The 23,202-nt window shown below is 39.5% G+C and overlaps 1 protein-coding gene across 1 annotated transcript in view; it reads left to right on the forward strand.

Annotated features, from left to right (window-relative positions):
- The first annotated feature begins 352 nt into the window (after positions 1-352).
- Positions 353-23,202, forward strand: part of LOC102875569 (alpha-1-antitrypsin-like) — a 32,231-nt gene continuing 9,381 nt past the window's right edge. The window contains exons 1-2 of the mRNA XM_006879200.1: positions 353-1,007; positions 12,697-12,967. Coding sequence (XP_006879262.1) covers positions 353-1,007; positions 12,697-12,967 — 926 coding nt within the window. The remainder of the gene's footprint in view (positions 1,008-12,696; positions 12,968-23,202) is intronic.

A 23,202-nucleotide genomic window follows, 5' to 3' on the forward strand; every position in this document is an offset into this window, starting at 1 on the left:
ATCTCAGCCTGCTCTTCAACTGCTAGGCTAGTAGCCTGAATTAGAACATTCAATGTTCACAACAATCCTCTGAAATGCTATTATGATCACCCTGTATTGTGGATGACGAAAATGGGGACAAATAAAAACCTGTGCCAGATATTACATTGTGTGGAAACCTAACTCAGGCCACCCGGCTCCTGATCCAGTTGTACTGCAACATTTGCACAAGTCTTTGAACCCCAGCCTGGCCTGACCCCAAAGTCTCTCTGAAGATTCTGCCAATTCTGTCTTCTTATGTAAAATGTAGTGGGAGGCATGACATGACCACTTGACTCAGAGCTTGGCGCCCTCTTCTCTCTCTTGCAGGACAATGCGATCCTCAATCTCTTGGGGCCTCCTCCTGCTGGCAGGCCTGTGCTGCTTGGCTCCCAGCTCCCTGATCAAGAGCCTCCCTGGAGTCAATGCCCAGGAAACAGATGTGACCAAACATGGTCATGACCAGCACCAGACAGCAGCCTATCACAAGATCGCCCCACACCTGGTCGACTTCGCCTTCAGACTGTACCGTGAGGTGGCCCATCAGTCCAACACCACCAACATCTTCTTCTCCCCGGTGAGCATTTCTATAGCCTTAGCCCTGCTTTCCACTGGGGCCAAGTCTGAAACCCACACCCAGATCCTCGAAGGCCTGCAGTTCAATCTCACGGAGATAACTGAGAGCGAGATTCATGACGGCTTCCAACACCTCCTCCACACCCTCAATCAGTCCAACAGCCAGGTCCAGCTGACCACAGGCAATGGGCTGTTCATCCAAGAGAATCTGCAGCTAGAGAAGAAGTTTTTGGAGGATGCTAAGAAACTGTATTACTCAGAAGCCTTCTCTGTTAATTTCATGAACACTGAAGCAACCAAGAAGCAGATCAATACTTATGTGGAGCAGGGAACCCAGGGGAAAATTGTAGACTTGGTTAAAGAACTTGACCAAGAAACAGTTCTTGCTCTGGTGAATTACATTTTCTTTAAAGGTAAGTTGCACAATCAGCTTGAACTGGGTCCCATTTGTTGTTGCTGTTGTTAGGTGTCAGAGAGTTGAGTATATATCTGAACCCTGTCCTGTCTTGTGCCACCCTCACCATCTCTGACACACTTGAGCCCATAGATGCAGTCACAGTGTCTGCGGGTCGTCTTCTCCTTCTCTGTCCATCTACCTTTTCCAAGCGTAATGTCCTTCTCCAAGAAATAACCTCTCTTAACATCCTGCCCAAAATATGAGAGCTGGAACTTCACCATCCTTGCTTCTAAGGAGCACTCTGGTTGCAAGTTTTCCAAAACATATGTTTGTTCTTTTGACAGTCTATGGGAAACTCAGTACACTCCTCCAAATCCACAGTTCACAGGCACCAAGTTTTCTTCTGTCATCCTTACTCATTTTCCAGCTCTCAGATACATAGCAAGTGATTGAGAAGTCCATGGCCTGAATCAGGAGCACCTTAGTTCTCTAAGTAACATCATTGTTCCTCAATAATTTGGAAAGGTCCCTGGCTGCAGACTTTCCCAGTGCAACATATCTCCTGATCTCCTGACTGCTGGTACCAACTGTATTGATTGTGATTCCAAGTAAGATGAAATCAATGATAGTTTCACTCCTTTTTCTATCTATCATGATATCACTTATTAACTCAGTGAGAATTTTTTCCCTTTCTTTTTTATTATAATAATTTGTTTACAAAATTCTATTACATTGTTTTTCACATTAGTTCCTTCCCATTTCCCTAACTTCCCCACCCATCAAATTGTGCAACCCCATGATTAATCTGCCCCTGCACATCCTCAACCCTCTGCTTCCACCAAATTTCTGTTTTCTTGATGTTGAGGTGCAATCATATTGATACAATCCTGACTCACATCTTTCTTAATTTTAAACCATGTAGTGTTAATTTCTCTATTCACACAACAGCTTCTTGGTCTAGGTATAGATTTCACATGAGCACAATTAACTGTTCTGGTATTCCCATATTTCTCCATATTAGCCATAATTTGACATGGCTGGTTCCAATGGAAACATCCTAACATACACTCTCAGACTCAGTTCTTAAAATTCTCTTGGTGATTCAACATAGGGGATGTCAATCAATCTCTTGATGATCATTACTTTTACCACCTGCAACCAATAAGCATCCTTCCACCATCAAATAATTTTGAGAAATGCTAGGATAAATTGAGTTAAGTCATCTACCTCATTGACAACCTATTTAGGACCTATAATGTCTTAATACATTACAAATCTCTACTAGAGAGAGGGGTGGAATGTGGAACATTCCCGAAACTGTAGAGCTATTTTTTTTAAAGAGCATATGAAGGGAATAGTGTGTCATGTAATATGTTTCAAAGACCTAAAGTAAAGAATGTTGGAGTCAAAGTCAGAAAGACCTGGGTTCAAATCTTCACTCTACTTCTTACTATATCTGCATGGTGAGGGAGTAGTAGCTTTGCCTCACTAATGTTCTAGCTTGCCATCTGTAACACAGAAATAAGAAAAGTCTTGCTCCTACATGATTACAAACAGCCAATGGAGCAAATTAGTGAGTCTTTTAAGTGATGTGACTGCACAGTGCACTTGGTTACTGATCAGAAGATTGGAAGTAAGAGACCACCTTTAAAGAAATGCCTAGTAGTCTATTTCTGAACATCATCCATTCTACTCTACATGAGGTCACCATGTGTGGAATTGATTTGACATCAAATAGTTTTGTTGTTGTTGTTGTTGTTGTTGTTATGTGCCGTTGAGTTGCCTACAACTCATAGTGACCCCATGTACAACAGCCCTAAACCCTGCTCTATCTTCGGTGTCTCTGACACATCTACCCCCATGACACCAGTTACTGAATCAATCCATCTCATCGAGGATCTTCCTCTCCTGCGCTATCCCTCCACCCTCCCAAGCATGACGTCCCTCTCCAAGGACCTGTCCTCCTTACAACATGTCCAAAATATGTCAGACAAACCTTCAGAATTCTTGCCTCTAAGAAGCCTGGCTTCACCCTTTCCAGGACAAACCTGTTTGTTCTTCTAGCAGTCTATGGTATATTCAATACTCTTCTCCAGCACCACAGCCCAAAGGCATTAATTCTCCTTCTATCATCCCTAGTCATTGTCCAGCTCTCTGATGCACAGTAAGTGATTGCAAACACCATCGCATGTATCAGGCACACCTTAGCCTCCAAAACTGACATTGTTGCTCTTCAGTACTTTATAGAGGTCTCTAACTGCAGACTTTCCCATCGCAACATGTCTTTTAATTTCCTGGCTGCTGGTGCCAAGAGTGTTGACTGTGAAGCCAAGCAAAGTAAAAATGAACAATCTCAATCTCTTCACCATCCATCATGATGCTGCCATTCAGCCCAGTGGTGAGAATCTTTGTCTTCTTGATATTGAACCTCAATTCATACTGAAGACTGCACTCTCTGACCTTCCACAGTAGCACTTCAGGTCCTCCTCAGTTTCAGTAAGCAGGGTTGTTTCATCTGCATAACACAGATTGTTGATGTATCTTCCTCCAATTCTGATACCACATTTCTCCTCATAGAGCCCAACTTCCCAGATAATCTGTTCTGCATAAAGATTGAAAAGGTATGGAGATAGGATACATCCCTGGCATGCACCCTTCCCAATTTTGAACCTGCAGTGTTTCCCTGCTCCGTTCTGATGACTGTCTCCTGGTCCAAGTATAGGTTTCATATTTGAACGATCAACTGTTCTGGGATTCCCATTCTTCTCAGAGTTAGCCAGAGTTTGTTGTGATCCACACAGTCAAACACCTTTGCATAATCAATGAAACATAGATAGCCATTCCTCTGGTACTCCCTGCTTTCAGCCAAGATACATCTGACATTAGCTCCAATATCTCTAGTACCATGTCCCTGTCTAAACCCAGCCTACACTTCTGGTAGTTCTCTATTGATGTGCTGTTCAAGCCGTTTTTGGGTAATCTTCAGCAGAATCTTGCTTGCATGTGATATTAATGATATTGTTTGATAATTTCCACACTATGGGATCACTTTTCTTTGGAATGGGAACAAATATAGATCTCTTCCAGTGAGTTGGCCAAGTGGTTGTTCTCCAGATTTCTTAGCACAACTTGGTTAACACATCTAGGGCAGCATCAGTTAGTTGAAATATGTTAATTGTTATAGCATCAATTCCTGGGGCCTTATTTTTAGCCAATTCTTTCAAAGCAGTTTGAACTTCCTTCATCACCACAGGTTCTAGTTCATATGTTGTTTCATTAAACTATTCTGTGTTTGCCAATTCCTTTTGGTATAATGACTCTGTATACTCTTTCCATCTTCTTTTAATACTTGCAGGATCATTTCATATTCTGCCCAAAGCATCCTTAAGTATTATAACTTGAGGCTTGAATTTCTTCTTCAGTTCCTTGAGAGTAAGAAATCCTGAGTGAGTTCAGCCCCTTTGATTTTCTAACTCCAGCTCTTTGCGCATTTCATTATAATACTTTACTTTGTCTTGCCGCTCTGCCTTTTGAAATCTTCTGTTTAGGCTTAAAAAATTAAAGCACATAGGACTATGTTGAACATCATACCTGAGCTTGTCACCCAATCTCGAGTCTTTAAAGTGCTATAATGTACTGCTGTTGTTGCTGTTGACCCTGTGAACAATAGCTCTAAACCTTGCCCTATCTTAAGCCAGTCTCACCATCTCTGACTTACATGTCCCTATTGCCACAGTCAATGTGAAACCATCTCATTCATGGTTGTCTTCTCCTGTTATGACCCTTTACTCTTCTACTAGACCTTAGCGACAGATTATATCCATGTTTAATTGTTCTATGGCCATTTCTAGAATGTCCCATGTAAATAAATTGGGTGAGAGATTGAATTAAGACAATAGCTGTTTGCTTCATGAGAATGGCTCCTTTCCTCTGGATGCAAAGCAGTGTAATATAGAGTGACCCCAAGTGCCACGCATGTGCTGGGACTCTAGGCTGGCTACATCCTTTTTCTTGCCTCAGTCATTCCCTCCTGCTAATAAGAAAAGTGGACTCAGTGACCTCCAAAACACATCCCCACTCTTACCTGTCTTGATAGTGATGCTCTTCTGATATAATAAAGAGGTAGCTTCCATAAGGACCTATGTTTGTGGTGTTGAACCCGGGAAAAGTGTTCTGAATACTTAAAAGAATATATCTCTTCATTCTTGCCTTTTGTTTTTTTGATGTTATGGGTTATATTTATTGTCTTTCTTACATTGAGCCATCCTTGAATGCCTATTATGAATCTCACTTGGTCATAATGTATTAGCTCTTTTGATATGTTATTGGAGTCTATAAGTTAGTGTTTATTTTGTTAAGAATTTTTGCATCCATATTGATGAGAGATATTGGTCTATAACTTTTTTTGGTGATTCTTTGTTGTTGCTATGTGCTGTTGAATTGCCTACAACCTGCAACCCTATGTACAGCAGTTCTGAACCCTGCCTTGTCTTGAGCCAGTCTCACTAATTTCAACACACCAATCCCAATTGCTCCAGCCACTGTAAAAATCCATCTCATCTAGGATATTCCTCTCCTGTGCTGTTCCTCCACCCTTCCAAACATGATGTCCTTCTCCAAGGCTGGTCTCTCCTGGCCACGTACCCAAAGTATGAGATCTGGAACTTCAAAATCTTAGCCTCCATGAAGAGACTTGGTTTCACCCTCTCCAGGACAGACCTTCAGATCCTCCTCAGCTTCAGCAAGTAGGGTTGTGTCATCTGCATAACATAGATTATTGATGAATCCAGTTCTGATGCCACATATCTCCTCATAGAGCCCAGCCTCCTGGATAATCTGTTCTGCATATAGATTGAAAAAGTATGGAGATAGGATGCATCCCTGGTGTACAGCCTTCCCAATTTTGAACCATGCAGTGCTTCCTTGCTCTGTTCTGACGACTGCTTCCTGGTCCAAGTATTGGTTTCTCATTAGCATGCTCAAGCGTTCTGGGATTCCCATGCCTGCTGAAACTGAGGAGGACCTGAAGCTCTTGCTGCAGAATGTCAAGGACTGCAGCCTTCAATATGGATTGAGGCTCAATATTAAGAAAACAAAGATTCTCACCACTGGACCAATTGGCAGGATCATGATAGTTGGGAAGAGATTGAGATTGTTAACAGATTTAGTTTGCTTGGCTCCACAATCAACACTCTTGGCACCAGCAGCCAGGAAATTAAAAAAAAAGTATTGCAATGGGAAAGTCTGCAGTAGAGACCTCTCCAAATTACTAAAGAGCAATGACATCACTCTAGAGACTAAGGTCCCATGGTCTTTGCAATCACTTGCTATGCGTCAGAGCACTGGACAATGACTAGGAATGATAGAAAAATTAATGCCTTTGAACTGTGGAATTGAAGAAGAGTATTGAATATACTATGGACTGCTAAGAGAACAAACAGGTTTCTCCTAGAGAGAGTGAAACCAGGTTGCTCCTTGGAGGCAAGGATTCTGAAGCTTCATCTGACATATTTTGAACATGTTGCAAGGAGGAACCAGTCCTTGGAGAGGGACGTCATGCTTGGGAAGTTGGAGAGGCAGCGCAAAAGAGGAAGACCCAATATGAGAGGGATTGATTCAATGACTGGAGTAATGGGGGTAGGTGTGTCAGAGACAGTGAGATTGGCCTGTTGTACATAGGGTCACTATGAGTCAAAGGCAACTCAATAGCACATAACAACAAGAAGACAGACCTATTTGGTTTTTTGGCAATCCATAGTATGTATAAGACTCTTCTCCAGCACCACAATTCAAAGGCATAGAATCTTCTTTTGTCATCTTTAGTTATTGTCCAGTTCTCTGATGCATAGCAAGTAATTCCAAATACCATGGATTAGGCACACCTCAGTTTTTAGACTGACATCATTGCTTTTCAGCATTCTGGAGAGGTCCCTGACAGCAGATTTTCCCAATGCAATTAGTCTTTTGATTTCCTGACTGCTGGTGTTAAGAGTATTGATTGTGGAGCTGAACAAGCTATAGTTGTTAACAATCTTGATCTCTTGGTGTTAAGCTTTAATCCATATTAAAGACTACAGTCCTTGACCTTCTATAGCTTGCGCTTAAGGTCTTCTTTAGTTTCACCAAGCAAGGTTGTGTCTTCTGCATAACGCAGATTGTTGATGAATCTACCGCCAATCCTGATGCCACCACATTCCTCCTCATAAAGCCCTGCTTCTGAATGTCTGTCCTGCATACAAATTGTAAAAGTATGGAGATACAATGCATCCCTGACATACTCCTTTCCTGATTTTGAAAAATGCAGTGTTTCCCTGCTCAGTTCTGAGGACTGCTTCCTGGTCCAAGTCTAGGTTTCACATAAGTATATTCAGATGTTTTGGGATTTCCATTTTCCTCAAAGCTGGCCACAATTTGTTGTGATCCACACAAATGCCTGTGCAAAGTCAATGAAATACAGATAGACATTCGTCTGGTATTCTTTGTTTTCTGCTAAGATCCATCTGACATTTGCTATAATGTCTCTAGTGCTACAACTTCTTCTAAACCCAGCTTGCATTTTTGGTAGTTCTCTGTCAATGTACTGTTACAGTCATTTCTAGATGATCTTTAGCAGGATTTTGTTAGTGTGTGATATTAGTGATATTATTCGATAATTTCCACACTCTGTCAGGTCACCTTTTTATGGAATGGGAATAAATATTGATCTTTTTCAGTCAGTTGGATAAGTAGTTGCCCTCCCAATTCCTTGGCACAATTTGATAAGCACAACCAGGGCAGTATCTGTTTGTTGAAATATGTCAATCGATATTCCATCAATTCCTAGGGCTTTATTTTTTGCCAAGTCCTCCAGAGCAGCCTGAGATTTTATTTCCTTGAGATACATTCCTAGCAGCACTTTCTTGTTTTGGGATGGCTCTGTTCAAGTGTCTAACTTCAGTCTGTGTCAGTTTGGATAGGTTGTGGCTTTCTAAGTATTTGTCCATTTCTTCTAGGTTTTCATATTTGTGGAACGTAGTTTTTCATGTGGAAAAATCTTTTGACAAAATTCAATAACCTTTTCTAATAAGAGCATTCAATAGAATAAGAATAGAATGGATTTTCCTAAACATAATTAAGAGTATATACTCTAAAGCAATAGCCAACATCACTCTCAATGGAGATGAAAAGCATTCCCTTTGAGAATAGGGACCAGGCAAGGATGTCTACTATCACCACTCTTACTCAGTATTGCATTGTAAGACCCAGAAAGAGCAATAGGGGAGAGAAGGAAATAAGAGGCAGCCACACTGGCAAAGAAATGATAAAACTGTCTCTATATATATGCGGTTAAGGGCCTCCCTAGAGTACTCAAGAGCAACAGTGTCTCTCTGGAGACTAAGGTGCGCCTGATACAGGCCATGGTTTTTGCAATCACTTGTTATGCATCAGAGATTTGGACAATGACTAGGGAGGATAGAAGGAGAATTGATGCCTTTGAGCTGTGGTGCTGGAGAAGAGTATTGAATGTACCATGGACTGCCAAGAAAACAAATAGATTCATCCTAGAGAGGGTTAAACCAGGCTGCTCCTTGGAGGCAAGGATTCTGGGGCTTCGCCTGACATACTTTGGACATGTTGTAAGGAGAGACAGGTCTTTAGAGAGGGACATCATGCTGGGCAGAGTTGAGGGACAGCGCAGGAGGGGAAGACCCTCTATGAGGTGGATTGATTCAGTGACTGGGGTACTCGGGATGGGTGTGTCAGAGGCAATGAGATTGGCACAGGATAGATCAGGGTTTAGGGCTGTTGTACATAGGGTCGCTATGAGTCGCAAATGACTCGACGGCACATAACAACAACATATGCAGAAGATATGATACTTAAGTATAGATAAGATAGATAAGTATACTTAAGTATACTTAGAAAACCCTAAGCCAAAAATAAAAAATCAGGCATGATTGGCCAATTAGGCAAAGTAGTATGATATAAGATCAACATATAAAAATAAGCAGAATTTCTCTAGCAAAGAAAACATAGAAAAGGAAATAAAAAAAACAGTACCAGTAACCATAGCTAACCACAAGATGAAATACTTTAGAAAAAAAATATAAGTAGAGACACAAAAGACATATAAAGAAAAGTAAAAGAACACTACTACAAGAAACAAAAAGAGCTAGATAAATGGAAGAATATACCATGCTTATGGATACGAAGACTCAATATTGTGGAAATACCAATTCTACTAAAGCAATCTATAAGTTCAATGCAATTCCAAGACAGATATTTACGCCATTCTTGAAATGGAAAAGGCAATATCCAATGTTGTCTAGAAAAGAGAGAGACCCTGATTAGGTAAAACACTACTGAAAAAGAAAAATAATGTAGGAGGCATCACACTCCCACCTCAAAGCCTACTACAATCACAGTAATCAAGACAGCATGGTACAGGTACAGCAACAGACACATCAATCAATGGATTAGAAACAAGAACCCAGAGACTCAACACTTTTACCTATGGTCAACTTATTTTTTACAAGCAGACAGACTCAATTAAATGTATAAAATGAGAGCCTCTTTAACAAAGGGTCCTGGCAAAGTTGGACATCCAACTGCAGAAAACTGAAACAAGAACCATACCTCACACTATTTACAAAAGGTGAATTAGAGACTTAGAGAGAAAACAATAAACTATCAAGATTATCAAAGAAAAAACAAGAATTAATATAAAATCCCTAATTTATGGCATGGGTAAACTTTCAAACATAACAAATCCTCCATAACCAGAAGATGATAAAATAGATGAATGAGACCTTCTAAAAATCAAATTTCTGTGTACATAAAAAGGGTTTTATTTTAAAAAATTCTCCAACAGAGTGAAAAGAAAGTGTTGATTGTGGAGCTAAGCAAACTATAAGCAATCTCTATCTCTTCACCATCTATCATAATGCTGCCAATTGGCCCAGCAGTGAGAATCTTTGTTTTCTTGATGTTGAGCGTCAATCCATATTTAAGGCTGCAGTGCGTGGCCTTCTGCAGCACGTACTTCAGGTTCTCCCCAGTTTCAGCAAGTAGGGTTGTGTCATCTGCATAATGCAGCTTGTGGATAAGTCTTCCTCCAATCCTGACGCCACATTCCTCCTCATATACTCCAGCTCCTGGATGATCTATTCTGCATATAGGTTCAAAAAGTATGGAGCTAGGACCAATCCCTGCCATACACCCTTCCTGATTTTGAACCATGCAATGTTTCCTTGCTCTGTTCTGACAACTCCCTCCTGGTCCAAGTATAGGTTTCGCATAAGCACAATAAAATATTCAAGGATTCTCATTCTTCTCAGAGGCAGCCACAGTTTGTTGTGATCCAAACAGTAAAAGGCCTTTGCATAGTCAATGAAACACAGACAGACATTCTTCTGGTATTCTCTGCTTCCAGCCAAGATTCATGTAACATTAGCTATAATATCCCTAGTGCCATGGCCTCTTCTAAACCCAGCCTACACATATGGAATATATCCGAGATAAATCAGAGCTATAACACAAACAGATGGATGCACATCCATGTCTATTGCAACATTGTTCACAATAGTTAAAAGATGGAAGCAGCCCATGTGCCCATCAAAGAATCAATAGAGAAACAGTGGAGCATCTACGCAGCGGGAATATTACACAGCCCTTTAAAACAATGAAATCGTGAAACACTATGGATGAGTTTGGAAGACATAATGCTGAGTGAAATATCTCAGTCACTAGAGGACAAATATTGTATGAGACTACTGTTAGAGCCATAAGATGAGTGCAGTGGAGGTTGGGGAAAGAAAGCAGAATAAGAATGGATAGATAATAAACACTGAAACAGGTAAAGGGAAATATTATCCAAAATGAGTAGATGATTATAGACATAGGAAAGATAATCTAAAGCAGGGTGTGCATTACAAAGTGATTTGGGGGAGAGAGGAAAATGCATGTGAATGAAAACCAATCTCTTTGTCAATTTTTACTAAAATCACAACAAAAATCCGAACAGAAACAAAAAGGACATTTCCTTTGAATTCTAGTTGGATTGTCCACTTTCATGGTAAAGTGGTGCTGTAATATGACTTGGGAAGTGTCAGATTTCACCCAGTAACTTTTACTGGTCACTTCCAAACCAAACTCACAGAGACACAAATGTCAAGCACATTCACTATCTTTGAACAGATACTTGTAAATAAAGCCCTAGCGTCTTCCCAGTCAGGTGAGAATCTCTGAGTCTCTGTGATGACCACAGGGAATATTTCTCTAGTCTCGGACTACCTGTCTGACCAAGAGCCTGTCAATAGCTGGATTAATTTAACTTTTGCCCATTTATACAGAGAGATAAGCCCTGGGTCGTTCAAATGGCAAGAATATTAGATATTTAGGGAACTGCCAGAATTTAAATCAGGGTTTAGAAGAGGCCTTGACACTAAGAAGATCTTTGCTGATGTTGGATGGATCCTGGATGAAATAAAGAATACTAGAAGAATATCTATTTATGTTTTTTAACTATGCAAAGGCATTGACTGTGTGGATCATAACAAGTTATGATTAATACTGAGAAGAATTGGAATCCCTGAGCACTTAATTGCACTCATATGAAGCCTATACCAAGACCAGTAAGCTGTTGTGTGAACAGAGAGCAAGGAAACACTATGTAGTTTAAAATGAAGGAGGGAGTGCATCAGGGCTATATTCTTTCTCTATACCTACTCAATTTGTATGCTGAGCAAATTATTCTAGAATCTGGACTCTAAGAAGAGGAATATAGCATCAAAATCAAAGGAAGACTCATCAATAACCTGCATTATGCAGATGACACAACCTTGCTTGCTGAAAGTGAGGAGGACTTGAAGCACTTATTGCAAAATGCAGCCTTCAGTATGGATTACATTTCAATACCAAGAAAACAGAGATTCTAATCACTGGACCAATATGTAACATCATGATGGGTGGAGAAGAGATTGAAACTGTCAACAACTTCATCTTACTTGGACCCACAATTAACACCCTTGGCACCAGCATCAGGAAATCAGGAGATGCATTGCACTGAGAAACTCTGTAATTTGGGATCTCTCTAAATTATTGAAGAGTAAATATGTCAGTTTGAAGACTAAAGTGTGTCTGATTCAAGCAATGGTCTTTCCAATTACTCACTATGCATCTAAGAGCTAGACAATGAATGAGAATGACAGAAGAATTGATGCCTTTGAGCTATTGTGTTGGAGAAGAGCACTGAATATTCTGTGGATGGCCAAAAGAACAGACAAATATATCTTGGAGATAGTGCAGCCAGAGTGCTCTTTAGAGGCAAGGATGATGATGTTTCACCTCACTTACTTCGGGCATGTTGCTAGGAGGGGTTATTCCTGAGAGAGGGGCATGATGCCAGAAAAGGTGGAGGGTCACTGGCAAAGGAGAGGAAGACCCTCAACCAGGCGGATTGACACGGTGACTGCCACAATGGGCTCTCAAGTGTCAAGAAGTGTGAGGATGGCACAAGATACAGCAGGGTTCAGATTTGTTGGCCATAGGGTCGCTATGGGTCATACTCAACTCAATGGCACCCAACAACAACAACGTACAGAGAGACACCGAGAGTCAGAGAGAAGTATTTCAAAGGGGAGATCAAAGATTACTTTGAGCCTTTAGACCACAACCCTGATCTAAGCCTTGGCCTCAGCCCAAACTAATTCCTTTTTTGTCTCTAGGCAAATGGGAGAAGCCCTTCAAAGAAGAGCACACTCAAAATGAGAGCTTCTATGTGGATAAGGAGACCACAGTCACAGTGCCCATGATGATTCGCCAGGGCATGTTTGACTTCTACACATCCGAGGAGCTGTCCAGTACGGTGCTCTTCATGAACTATGTGGGCAATGCCACAGCCATATTCATCCTGCCCAATCCAGGGAAGATGCAGCAACTGGAGGACGCACTCAGTGAAGAGCTCCTCTCCACATGGATGAAACAGAAATACCCACGGTGAGACCCCCACGCAGGGACAACCTACAGCAGAATAGCCAGAGGGCTGAGAGAGTAGGCTCCAGGTCCCTACGGCTTTAACTACTGGGAATATCACACCTGCAGACAACTTCAGTTATCTGAACTTAGTTCCTTCTGCACCAGTTGAGTAAAAAGGACCAAGTCTCTAAGACATCTTTACTGCATAGATGCTGAACCTTCTTAATTAATATCCAATACTTGGTGCTAAAAGAGAGACAGCACTAGGGGAAATCTAAGATCTCATTGGCTCTTCCTGGCCACGGTGGTGGTTGGAATTAAATAAAGTGTCAATAGGGAGATAGGAGGAAACTACCCAGAGAAGGCATGGCAAAAGCCTTTCAGTAAGTTTGGGGAATTCTGTATCTTCTTCTATTCCTACGACAAAGTACTCTGATAGGCATCCCAGTAAGAAAAATATCCCTGAGCACACATCCCAAGTAAGTATGTATTTACTCATTCATAAATATATTCATGTCCCACTGAACTGTTCTATCATTTACATTATGGCACAGATGGTCAGGTTAAAGTATGACTAAAAGTCTTAATACATGTAAGTGTGATCCCTAGGATATCTCCAGCTGATGTCTGCACCCCAAGGGACCTATGTGTGTAGGGCCTGGAGGTCAGAGCCTTGAGAGACATTTTTGTCTCTCATGTTGGACTTTCTCAAATCTTGCTCATACCTCATGTGCAAGGAGCACTTAACAACTGAGCAACTCAACCACGTATTCACTGAACATATGTCACCAAGCAGCTGTCAGCACTTGTCCTGAGCAGCACAGTGATGGCCCAGGGCTCAAAGCAGCTTCTAGTCTAACGAGAGAACCAAAGGACTGTGGGTCAGAGTAAAACACACGTCAAAAAGGGTACATTGATTTTGCTTGGATGTGACATTCCAAAGACATGCCAAGGCGTGATGGCATTTTGTTTTAGGAAATCTTTATTCTGAGTTGAATGAAAGTTTGCAGAGAAAATTCTTTCTCCATTGAACAATCCATGTACATTACTTCTTGCTCTAATGAACACGATTCTCACATCATAACAACTCTTTCCACCTCCTATTGTTCCACGTTTCCATTCTTCTTGCAGATCCCTTCCTACTTTCTGAGCTTTAACCCTGGGCAAATGTAGCCCCTTTGGTTTTGTTTATTTGATTGTTCTATTGAGTGTGTCTCTTCTTATATTTCTGAAAACTTTATAAACCTTAGTTTGTCTTGTGGCTGAAGGTTGAGTCACAGAGGTGATTTCAGTTGCAGATGTGAGGGGTGGCTAAGGGTCAAGGTCACAGGAGATCTGTCAGTCTCTATCAAATGGACTTTTTCTGTGAACTTGAGTTTTATTCCACATTCTTCTTGCTGGAACTTCTATCGTGATACCATTCACAGTGTTCAGCAAAGGTAGTTAGTTAAGCACCATATCGCTCTTCTGGTCTCTAGCTTGTACAGAATGAAGTTCATATAGTTCACTAGTTGTCATTTTTTTTTTTCACTTTGTCTGCTACTCTTTGATTTTCTTCACTTTCCTTTAATCCAGATGAGGATAGACCTTTTTAAAAATTTTTGTATTATTCATTTTAATGAAAATTTACAGAGACTTTGGATTTCCATTTATTCATTGTTGTACTTTTCTCTCTGCCCACCAGTACACTTTTCTCTTTGAAAAGTAAAATTCTTTCATTGTTTTACAATCCCTTCCCCCAGGCCCACTCCACTATGCAGCCTTCATTCTAGACTCCTGTCACGACAATAATACCTAATCACATATCCCTTTTAAATGGTTTTCTCCCTCATCTGTTTCAATGCTGTTTGTAACTTGTAGGCACGTCTCCATATCTTTTTCTTATTGCTATTGTACTGATCACCTCTTTTTTATATATATTGTCTTTTGCTACATTCAATGTCTATAAGATGATGAGTTGCTACTCTAAGGCCACTCCTCTCTGGCACTTAGCATCCACCAGCCACCCCTCAGGAAGAAGATGGGCAATCTGCAGGTCTGAAAACTTGCTGGAAAATAGATCTGAGTTTATTTCAACTTGATAACAGTGAATAAGTGAGTCTTCTGTGGCTCATATGTTGCATTCTGTAGTTAAGACTTCTTATCCCTGGTAACTGTTAAGACTATTTCCTTCACTGTATAAATATTTCCTTTTTACAAGTCATGAACTCACAATATTTATCTTTTTTTGAATCATTATTTTTGTGTGAGTGTACCATCAAATCAGATCTGACTGGTACAGGAGGAGATTGCCCCTCCTTCCTTGGCAGAGCATCTGGTGGATGTGAACCGTGCGCCTCTGGGATTGTAGTTGCAGTTCCTTGCCACTAGGCCACCAGAGGTCCTCTAATATTTATCTTTTGTGATGACATCATTTCACTCAGCGTGATGTCCTCCAGGTTTATCTGTAGAAGATATTATCAGATTCTTGAGTGTTCTTAAGAGTTGCATGACATTGATTTCGTTGTATTTCTTTTTACCATAGTTAGTTTTTCCATTTGTCCATTAATGGGTAATTTGGTTGTTTTCATCTCTTTGCTATTATGAATGGTGATACAATGAACGTTGGTGAACATATACCAATTCATGTCCCAACTCTCATTTCCTTCTATTATATAATCTGTAGAGGTGTTGCTGGGCCAATGGTAGTTCTATTTCTCATTTTTAAAGAGGCACAATAACTCTCTCTTCATGTTGGGATGCCTGCCTTCAACAAATGGTCTATAGTGCTGATCAGCCTGTGTATTTACAGTCACATATTGCTGCCCTTGCACTTTACTGATGGCAACATGCAGAGAAGGCTCGGGATTTCTTTAGCCAAAGAGGAACAGGGGTGGACCAGCCATGATTTCTGGAGGACAACACTCACCCCACTTTGGACCGCGGACCTGCAGCTCTTGTGTCAAAAGGGGAGCACTGACATATAGGTCCTTCATAGAACATTGCCCTCCCCTACGACATTATACATTTATAACAGCCTAATAGCTACCAAAAAAAGATTCACATAATGCCAAGAAAGCAGCAAGCTGCCTCAAACATCATGGGCAGGGACAGGGGAGGACCAAAATAACTCTTCTAAAAAAGCAGAGCATATTGCAGATCCAGTGAATTCCCCAGACACAGAGAATCAGAATAAATACATTGATGCAGACTTATTTGAATATCTACAGAAGAAGGTACATATTATGGGGGGAAAACAATGAAATCCATTAAGAAAGAAAATGTTCAAGAGACAGGGAATCAGAAGAAATATATTGAGGAGCAACTTGAAAAACTATGGGAGAACATGTAAAAGATGGAAGAAAGAATAAAACGATAGATAATGGTGTACAAGAACTTTAAAAATCATCACAAGGTAGAGAGGGTACAGCCAAGACAGTACTGGAAATAAAAGAAAGGCAGGCAAATGCAAACCAGAATATTAAGCCTGAAATGACAGAACTATCTAATATGCTAGAGGGACAAAAAAGTATTACAGGTGCTTTCTTTGACAGCACATATACTAAAATTGGAATGATACAAAGAAGATTAGCATGACCCCTGTGCATGGATGACATACAAATTTATGAAACATTCTATATTGAAAAAACAAAAGTAGAACGGAAGAGATGGAACAGAGAGTCAGTAAGTTGGAAGATAAGAGCCTCAATGGAAATATACTAGAAGAAAAATTAGAGATGAGATGTAAAGAAAATGAAGACAACATTAAAATCATATGACTGGAATTCCAGTATATGAGAAGGACAGGGAAATCACTGAGAAAACTGTGGAAGAGGTACTAGAAGAAAATTTCCCAGGTATTTTCAAGAATAAAGAAATCCACATCCAAGAAGCTCAACAAACAAGCACCAGATAGAACGGACTCAAAAAGAAAAACATCAAGACATATTATAGTCAAATTCTCCAAATTAAAAGATAAGGATAGAATAGTAAAAGAAGAGCAAGAATAATAATGAGTCACTTGCAAAGGGATAATGAAAAGTTTATAGAGAACTTGGATTTCCATTCATTCATTGTTGCACATTTTCCTCCCTGCCCACCTCTCACCCAGTTCATTTATTAAAGAAAAGTTCTTTTATTGTTGTACAATTCCCCACCCCCACCCCTATCCACTTTACTATGCAGCTTTTAATCTGGACTGTTGTTATGCAAATAATACCTAAACATATATTCCTTTTAAGCAGTGTACATTATTTATCCCCTCTTTTCTTAGTTTTCCCCCAAACCAATATCAGTCCTGTTTCATAACAGTGGCATGCAGTATTTGTCCTTTTGTAACTGAGATATTTCACTCAGTATAATGTCCTCCAGGGTCATCCATTTTGTATTTTATTAATTCCTTGTTTTTCAGTGCTGCATAATATTCCATTGTGTAAATATACTATAGCTTATCTATCCATTCATTTGTGATGGGCACTTGGGTTGTTTCCATCTCTTTGCTATTGTGAACAATGAAACAATAAACATGGATGTGCATGTAGCTGCTTGGGTGGCAGTTCTGGTTTCTTTAGGATACAACCTTGCCAACATTTGTTTTTTGCTGCTTTGTTGAATTTTGCTATTTTCACTGGGGTGAGATGATATCTCATAGTTGTTTTGATGTGCATCTCTCTTAGAGCTAGGGATTTTGAGCATTTCTTCATGTGTGTGTTTGCCATCTGAATGGTTTCTCTGGTGAAGTGTCTGCTCATATCCTGCGCCCGTTTTTCAGTTGGGTTGTTTATCTTGATCTTCTTCTTGTGCTAGAGTATTTTATAAATTCTAGATATAAGTCCCTTATCAAACATGTCATTATCAAATACTCTTTTCCAGTCTGTGGCTTTCCTTTTTACCCTGTTGGAGAAGTATTTGGATGTGCAAAGGAATTTGATTCTTAGAAGGCCCCATTCATCTGTATTATCTTCTCCTGGCTGTGGGTTTTTCAGGATGCTTGGAAGACTGTTCATGTTGTGGATTAGGGCTTTTAAAAGTCTTCCAAGCTTTTCTCCGATGAAGTCTATGGTCCTTGGTTTTAGTCCTAGGTCCTTGATCCATTTTGAGTTGGTTTTTGTGTATGGTGTGAGTTGTGGGTCTTGCTTGAGTTTTCTGCAGATAGTTTTCCAATTTTGAGCCAACATTATTCTCAATGGAGAGAGATTAAAGACATTCCCCATGAAAACAGAAACTAGGCAAAATTGCCCACTATCACCTCTCCTATTTAATATTATATTGGAAGTCTTAGTGATAGCAATAAGACAGAAAAAGGAAATAGGAGATATTCAAATAGGCAAAAATTATCTCTATATGCAGATGACATGATAGTATACTTAAAAAACTCTAAAGATTCAGCAAGAAAACTACTTGACGTAGTTGACCAATTCAGGAAAGTGGCAGGATACAAAATCAACAAACAAAAATCAATTTGATTTCTCTACAGTAACAAAGAGAATACAGAATTGAAGCAAAGAAAAAAATTCCCATCACAATAGCTAATCACAAGATTAAATACTTGGGAATAAATCTAACTAGAAACACAAAGGACCTATTCAAAAAAATTACAAAACATCACTACAAGAAACAAAAAGAGACCTGGAGAAATGGGACAGTATACCTTGCTCTTGGATAGGAAGACTCAATATTGTGAAAATGACAATCCTACCAAAAGCAATCTACACATTCTATGCAATCCTGATACAAATACCAATTAATTCCATTCTTCCACAAGATGGAAAAGACCATTTCTCATTTCATTTGGAATGGAAGAGACCCTGAATAAGCAAAGCACTCCTTAAAAAGAGAAACAGGGTAGGAAGCATCTCATTCCTTGATTTCAAATCCTATTGCCCTGCCATGGTGGTCAAGACAGTGTAGTACTGGTACAATGACAGACACATAGATCTATGGATTACAATTGAGAACCCAGATATCAGCCCATCCACCTATGGTCAACTGATTTTTGACAAGGAGATGAAATCAGTTAAATGGAAAACGCCTTCATTGAGTGTTTTCTTGTTTGTTTGTTTGTTATTATGATGTCTTAAATGTCTTCTTTAGTTATGAGTGTAGTCAGAGACAGTAAGATTGGCACAAGACAGAGCAGGGTTAGGGCTGACTGTTGTATATAGGGTAGCTATGAGTTTCAGGTGACTGAACGGCACATAAGAATAACAAGAGTTTGCATTAGGGAGCTCTGGTGGCCTAGTGGTTTAGGTTAGTAATTTCCAGAAATTCGTCCATGTCTTCTAGCTTCTTAGTTTTGTTGGAGTACAAGCTCCTTGTTTTATTCTGTTATTATCTTTTTTATTTAGGTTAGTTCTGTTGTGTGTTGCTCAATGTGTGTCTCATTTCTGTCATGTGCATCTTCACTTTCTTTTCCTTTGTTACATTTGCCATTTCTTTAAGGACAGTCAGATGATTTTATTTAAAAACGGAATTTGGTTTAAGTAAAAATTTAAGGATAGATAATTTTATTGAAAAATTGAATTCAGTTTAAAAAAACCCTGAAATTGATACTAACAGTATCAAAAACATTCATTTATTAACACATATGAATCAGACAAAAATACCTAAATTTACAATAAACACTCAACTGGCAATAATGGACAATGAGTTACTTATTAAAAGGTTGCTGAACAATTGAATAAAGAGCAGGGATCTCAGACTAAAGACTAATGTATATGTTACTCACGTCATGGTATTTTTAGTTGCTTCATGTGTATATGAAAGTTGGGCAATGAGAAAGACCTAAAAAGAATTGATTCCTTTGAATTGTGGTTGGTGAAGAGTATTGAAGATACCATGTATTGCCAACAGAACAAACGAATCTGCCTTGAAGGAAGTGCGACCAGGATGTTCTTAGAGGAAAGGATGGTGAGACTTTGGTTCACCTTTTGAAATTTACCATTGTTTAGACAATTTGGTCAATCTTTCCAAAGAACCAACCTTTCATCTTATTTCTGCTTTTATATTTTTCTGTTGTTTGTTTAACTTACTTATACTCCAGTCTTTATTATTTCTTTTCTTTAGGAGAGTGTAGGATTGTAGGACTTTTTATTTATTGATGCTGCTTGTTTTCTAATTGTTGGAACTGTTTGGGTAAGATGTTGATTGTGGTCCTTCTTTCTAGTGTATGACTCTGAGCACTGTTGTAGCTATGTTCCAAAGAGGATAGAATATTGTGTTGTTATTCTTGTTTCTAGGGTGTTTTACATGCCTTTTTAAAAAATTTTTAAAATTTATTTTATTATTTTTGTGTAAGTGTACCATCAAATCAGATCTGACTGGTACAGGAGGAGATTGTCCCTCCTTTCCCGGCAGAGCATCTGGTGGCTTCGAACCGTGTGCCTCTGGGATTGTAGTTGCAGCTCCTTACCACTAGGCCACCAGAGCTCCCTGTTTTACTGTCTTATTTCATTTCTTCTGTTAGTCACTACTTGTTTTTTAATTTTAGGGATTTTATTTCTTTTTTAGAAAATATTATTTGTCCAATTTAAAACATAATCATTTGGAAGCCCAAATATTTGTATTCTTTTTCTTTCTTTTTTTACTATACTCGTTTGTTTACAAAATGTGAATACGTTGTTTTCCAGACCAGATTCTTTCCATTTCCCTCATTTCCCCAGCCCACTAAATTGTATGACCTCATGATTAATCCCCTACTCCACCCCCACATCCTTATTCCTCTGCTCCCTCCTCTGCCCCATCATCATACTCATTCAAAATAATGTGTTTTACACAATATTTGTCCTTGTGAGACTGAGTAAGTTCACTCAGCATAATGCTCTCCAGTCCCTCCCAAGTTAGGTGTACATCAAAAACTTGTCCTGTAACTGAGTGAAAAGAAAACCTCCCGACTAGGAACAAACATTTGGTAATAACATCTCAGACAAGAGTCTCATAATGAAAAGTCTGGGCCTCCACAAAAAACAAACAAGCAAAAACAACAAAAAAACTGATAACCCAATTACAAAATGGGCAAAAGACATGGAAAGAATTTTCACAGAGGAATATATTCGAATGGCAACCAGATACATGAAGAAATGCTCCAAATCACTGGCAATAAGAGAGATGCAAATCAAAACCATAATGAGATATCATCTCACTCCAGTAACAGTGGCAAAAGAAGACAGCAAGTAATAAATATTGGAGAGGATGTAGTGAGACAAGAACTCTTACACATTGTTGGTGAGATTGTAAAATGGTACGCCTGTTATAAAAGGCAGTTTGGTGCTTCCTCAAAAAAGTTGAACATAGAAATTCCATACGTCTCAGCTATTCCACTGCTTGGAACATATGCTGAGAAAATGAGAACTGAGGCACAAATGGAGACTTGCACACCAATGTTCATAGCAGTGCTATTCACCATTTCAAGAACATGGAAACATTTCAGATGTCCAACCATAATCAAATGGATTGAGAAATTCTGGTACATTCCCACAATGGAATTCTACACAGCATGCAGGAACGATGATTTTGTAAATATTAGCCAGTACTTTTTAAGCTAGGTGTTATTCAGTTTTTTAATTCCTCTCCCTGATCTTTTTAGTTGTTGTTATTGTTGCTATGTGCCATTGAGTCACTTGCAACTCATCGAGATCCTATGTACAATAGCCCTGAAACCTGCCCTATCCTGTGCCAACCTTATTGTCTCTGACACACCTATCTCCATTACCCCAGTCACTGAGTTGATCCATCTTATTAAGGGTCTTCCTCTCTTGTGCTATCTCTCCATCCTTCTAAGCATGATGTCCCTTTCCAAGGACTGGTCTCTCCTTGCAAAATGCCCAACGAATGTCAGACAAAGCCTCAGAATCCTTGTCTCGAAGGAACAGAGCTTTTTAGAACTGATTTTAAATTTATAGGATTCTCGTTCAAGAAACTATTTGTATTATTTCAGTGCTTTAAAATGTTTTAAATTTATTGATACTTGCTTTGTAATTTGACATGTGACCTGTTCTTGGAAATGAAGCCTGAGTAACACGAGAGGGCGTGGTTCTTCGGTCGGTGGCTCTCTACATGCTTAGGAGCTCAGGCCGGTTGATTTCGTCATTTATATGTTTGCATCTTTTAAAAAATGTTCTTTCAAGTGAAATATGATTGAGTATTATGGTTAGCACAGGAATCCAGAATTAAGGTTGCATAGAGAAGTGTACTCGGGGTGGGGGGTGGGGGGAAGGGACGTGGGAATTGTATACTAATGAAGGAAATTTTTTCTTTTTTTCTTTTCTCTCTTCGGAGGGGAAAGCGAGCTGGTGGGGAGGGGTGGGAAGGGAGAAAATTGCGGCAATGAATGAATGGAAATCCAAAACCTCTGTAAAAAAAATTATTAAAAAAGTTCTTTCTACTTGTTTTATCTTTCATTACCAGTGATATGTAAAAGTCTCATCCTCACATTGTGAAGTTGTCTATTTCTGTTTTCAACTCTATTAAGGCTTTCTTGGTGTATTTTGGGCGACTTTCATAGAGTGCATCTGTATTTACTATGGCTCTGTCATCTGGTTGAATCAAATTTTTGGACATTTAAAAATGCCTTTCCTTATTCTTTACATGAAATTTTGCTTTCAAGTATATTGTCTTGAAAATTAGTATCGTCATTCTTGTTCTTTTTTGTTTCCATTAATGCCTGTATATATTTTTTTGCATTCTTTGATTTTTAACATATTTCTGTTTGTCTAAGATGAGTTTCTTGCAGGTAGTATATTAATGAGACCTGTTCTCTTATCCATTCTATCATTCTCTTTCTCTTGACTTGTACCTTTAATCTATTTGTATGCAGAGTAATTAGTAAGTATGGATTTATTGCTGTAATTATTGTGTGTTGTGATACTGATGATGTCTTTGTATTTACCTGCTTCTTGTTGTGGTTGCTGTTACATACTGTCAGATTGGAATTGATTCATAGCTTATCCACCGGTGAGTTTTCAGAAGCAGTAAGTTGTCTGGGAAGAGATAACTTCTTTTACTCCTGTGGAGCAGCTAGGGGACTCGAACCACATACCTCTTGTCTGCCTGGCTCACCATTTACTGGAAGGCCTCATGATGATCCCTCTGAATGTCAGCATCTCTGACCACATGTATGTTGTTTGTTGTTATGTGCCGTCGAGTCGTTTGCGACTCAGAGCGACCCTATGCACAACAGCCCTAAACCCTGCTCTGTCCTGCGCCAACCGCACCGCCTCTGACACACCCATCCCGATTACCCCAGTCACGGAATCAATCCATCTCATAGAGGGTCTTCT

Source organism: Elephantulus edwardii, unplaced genomic scaffold, assembly GCF_000299155.1.
Source record: "Elephantulus edwardii isolate Elephantulus edwardi_28Jun2011 unplaced genomic scaffold, EleEdw1.0 scaffold00002, whole genome shotgun sequence".
NCBI classification, from domain to species: Eukaryota; Metazoa; Chordata; class Mammalia; order Macroscelidea; family Macroscelididae; genus Elephantulus; species Elephantulus edwardii.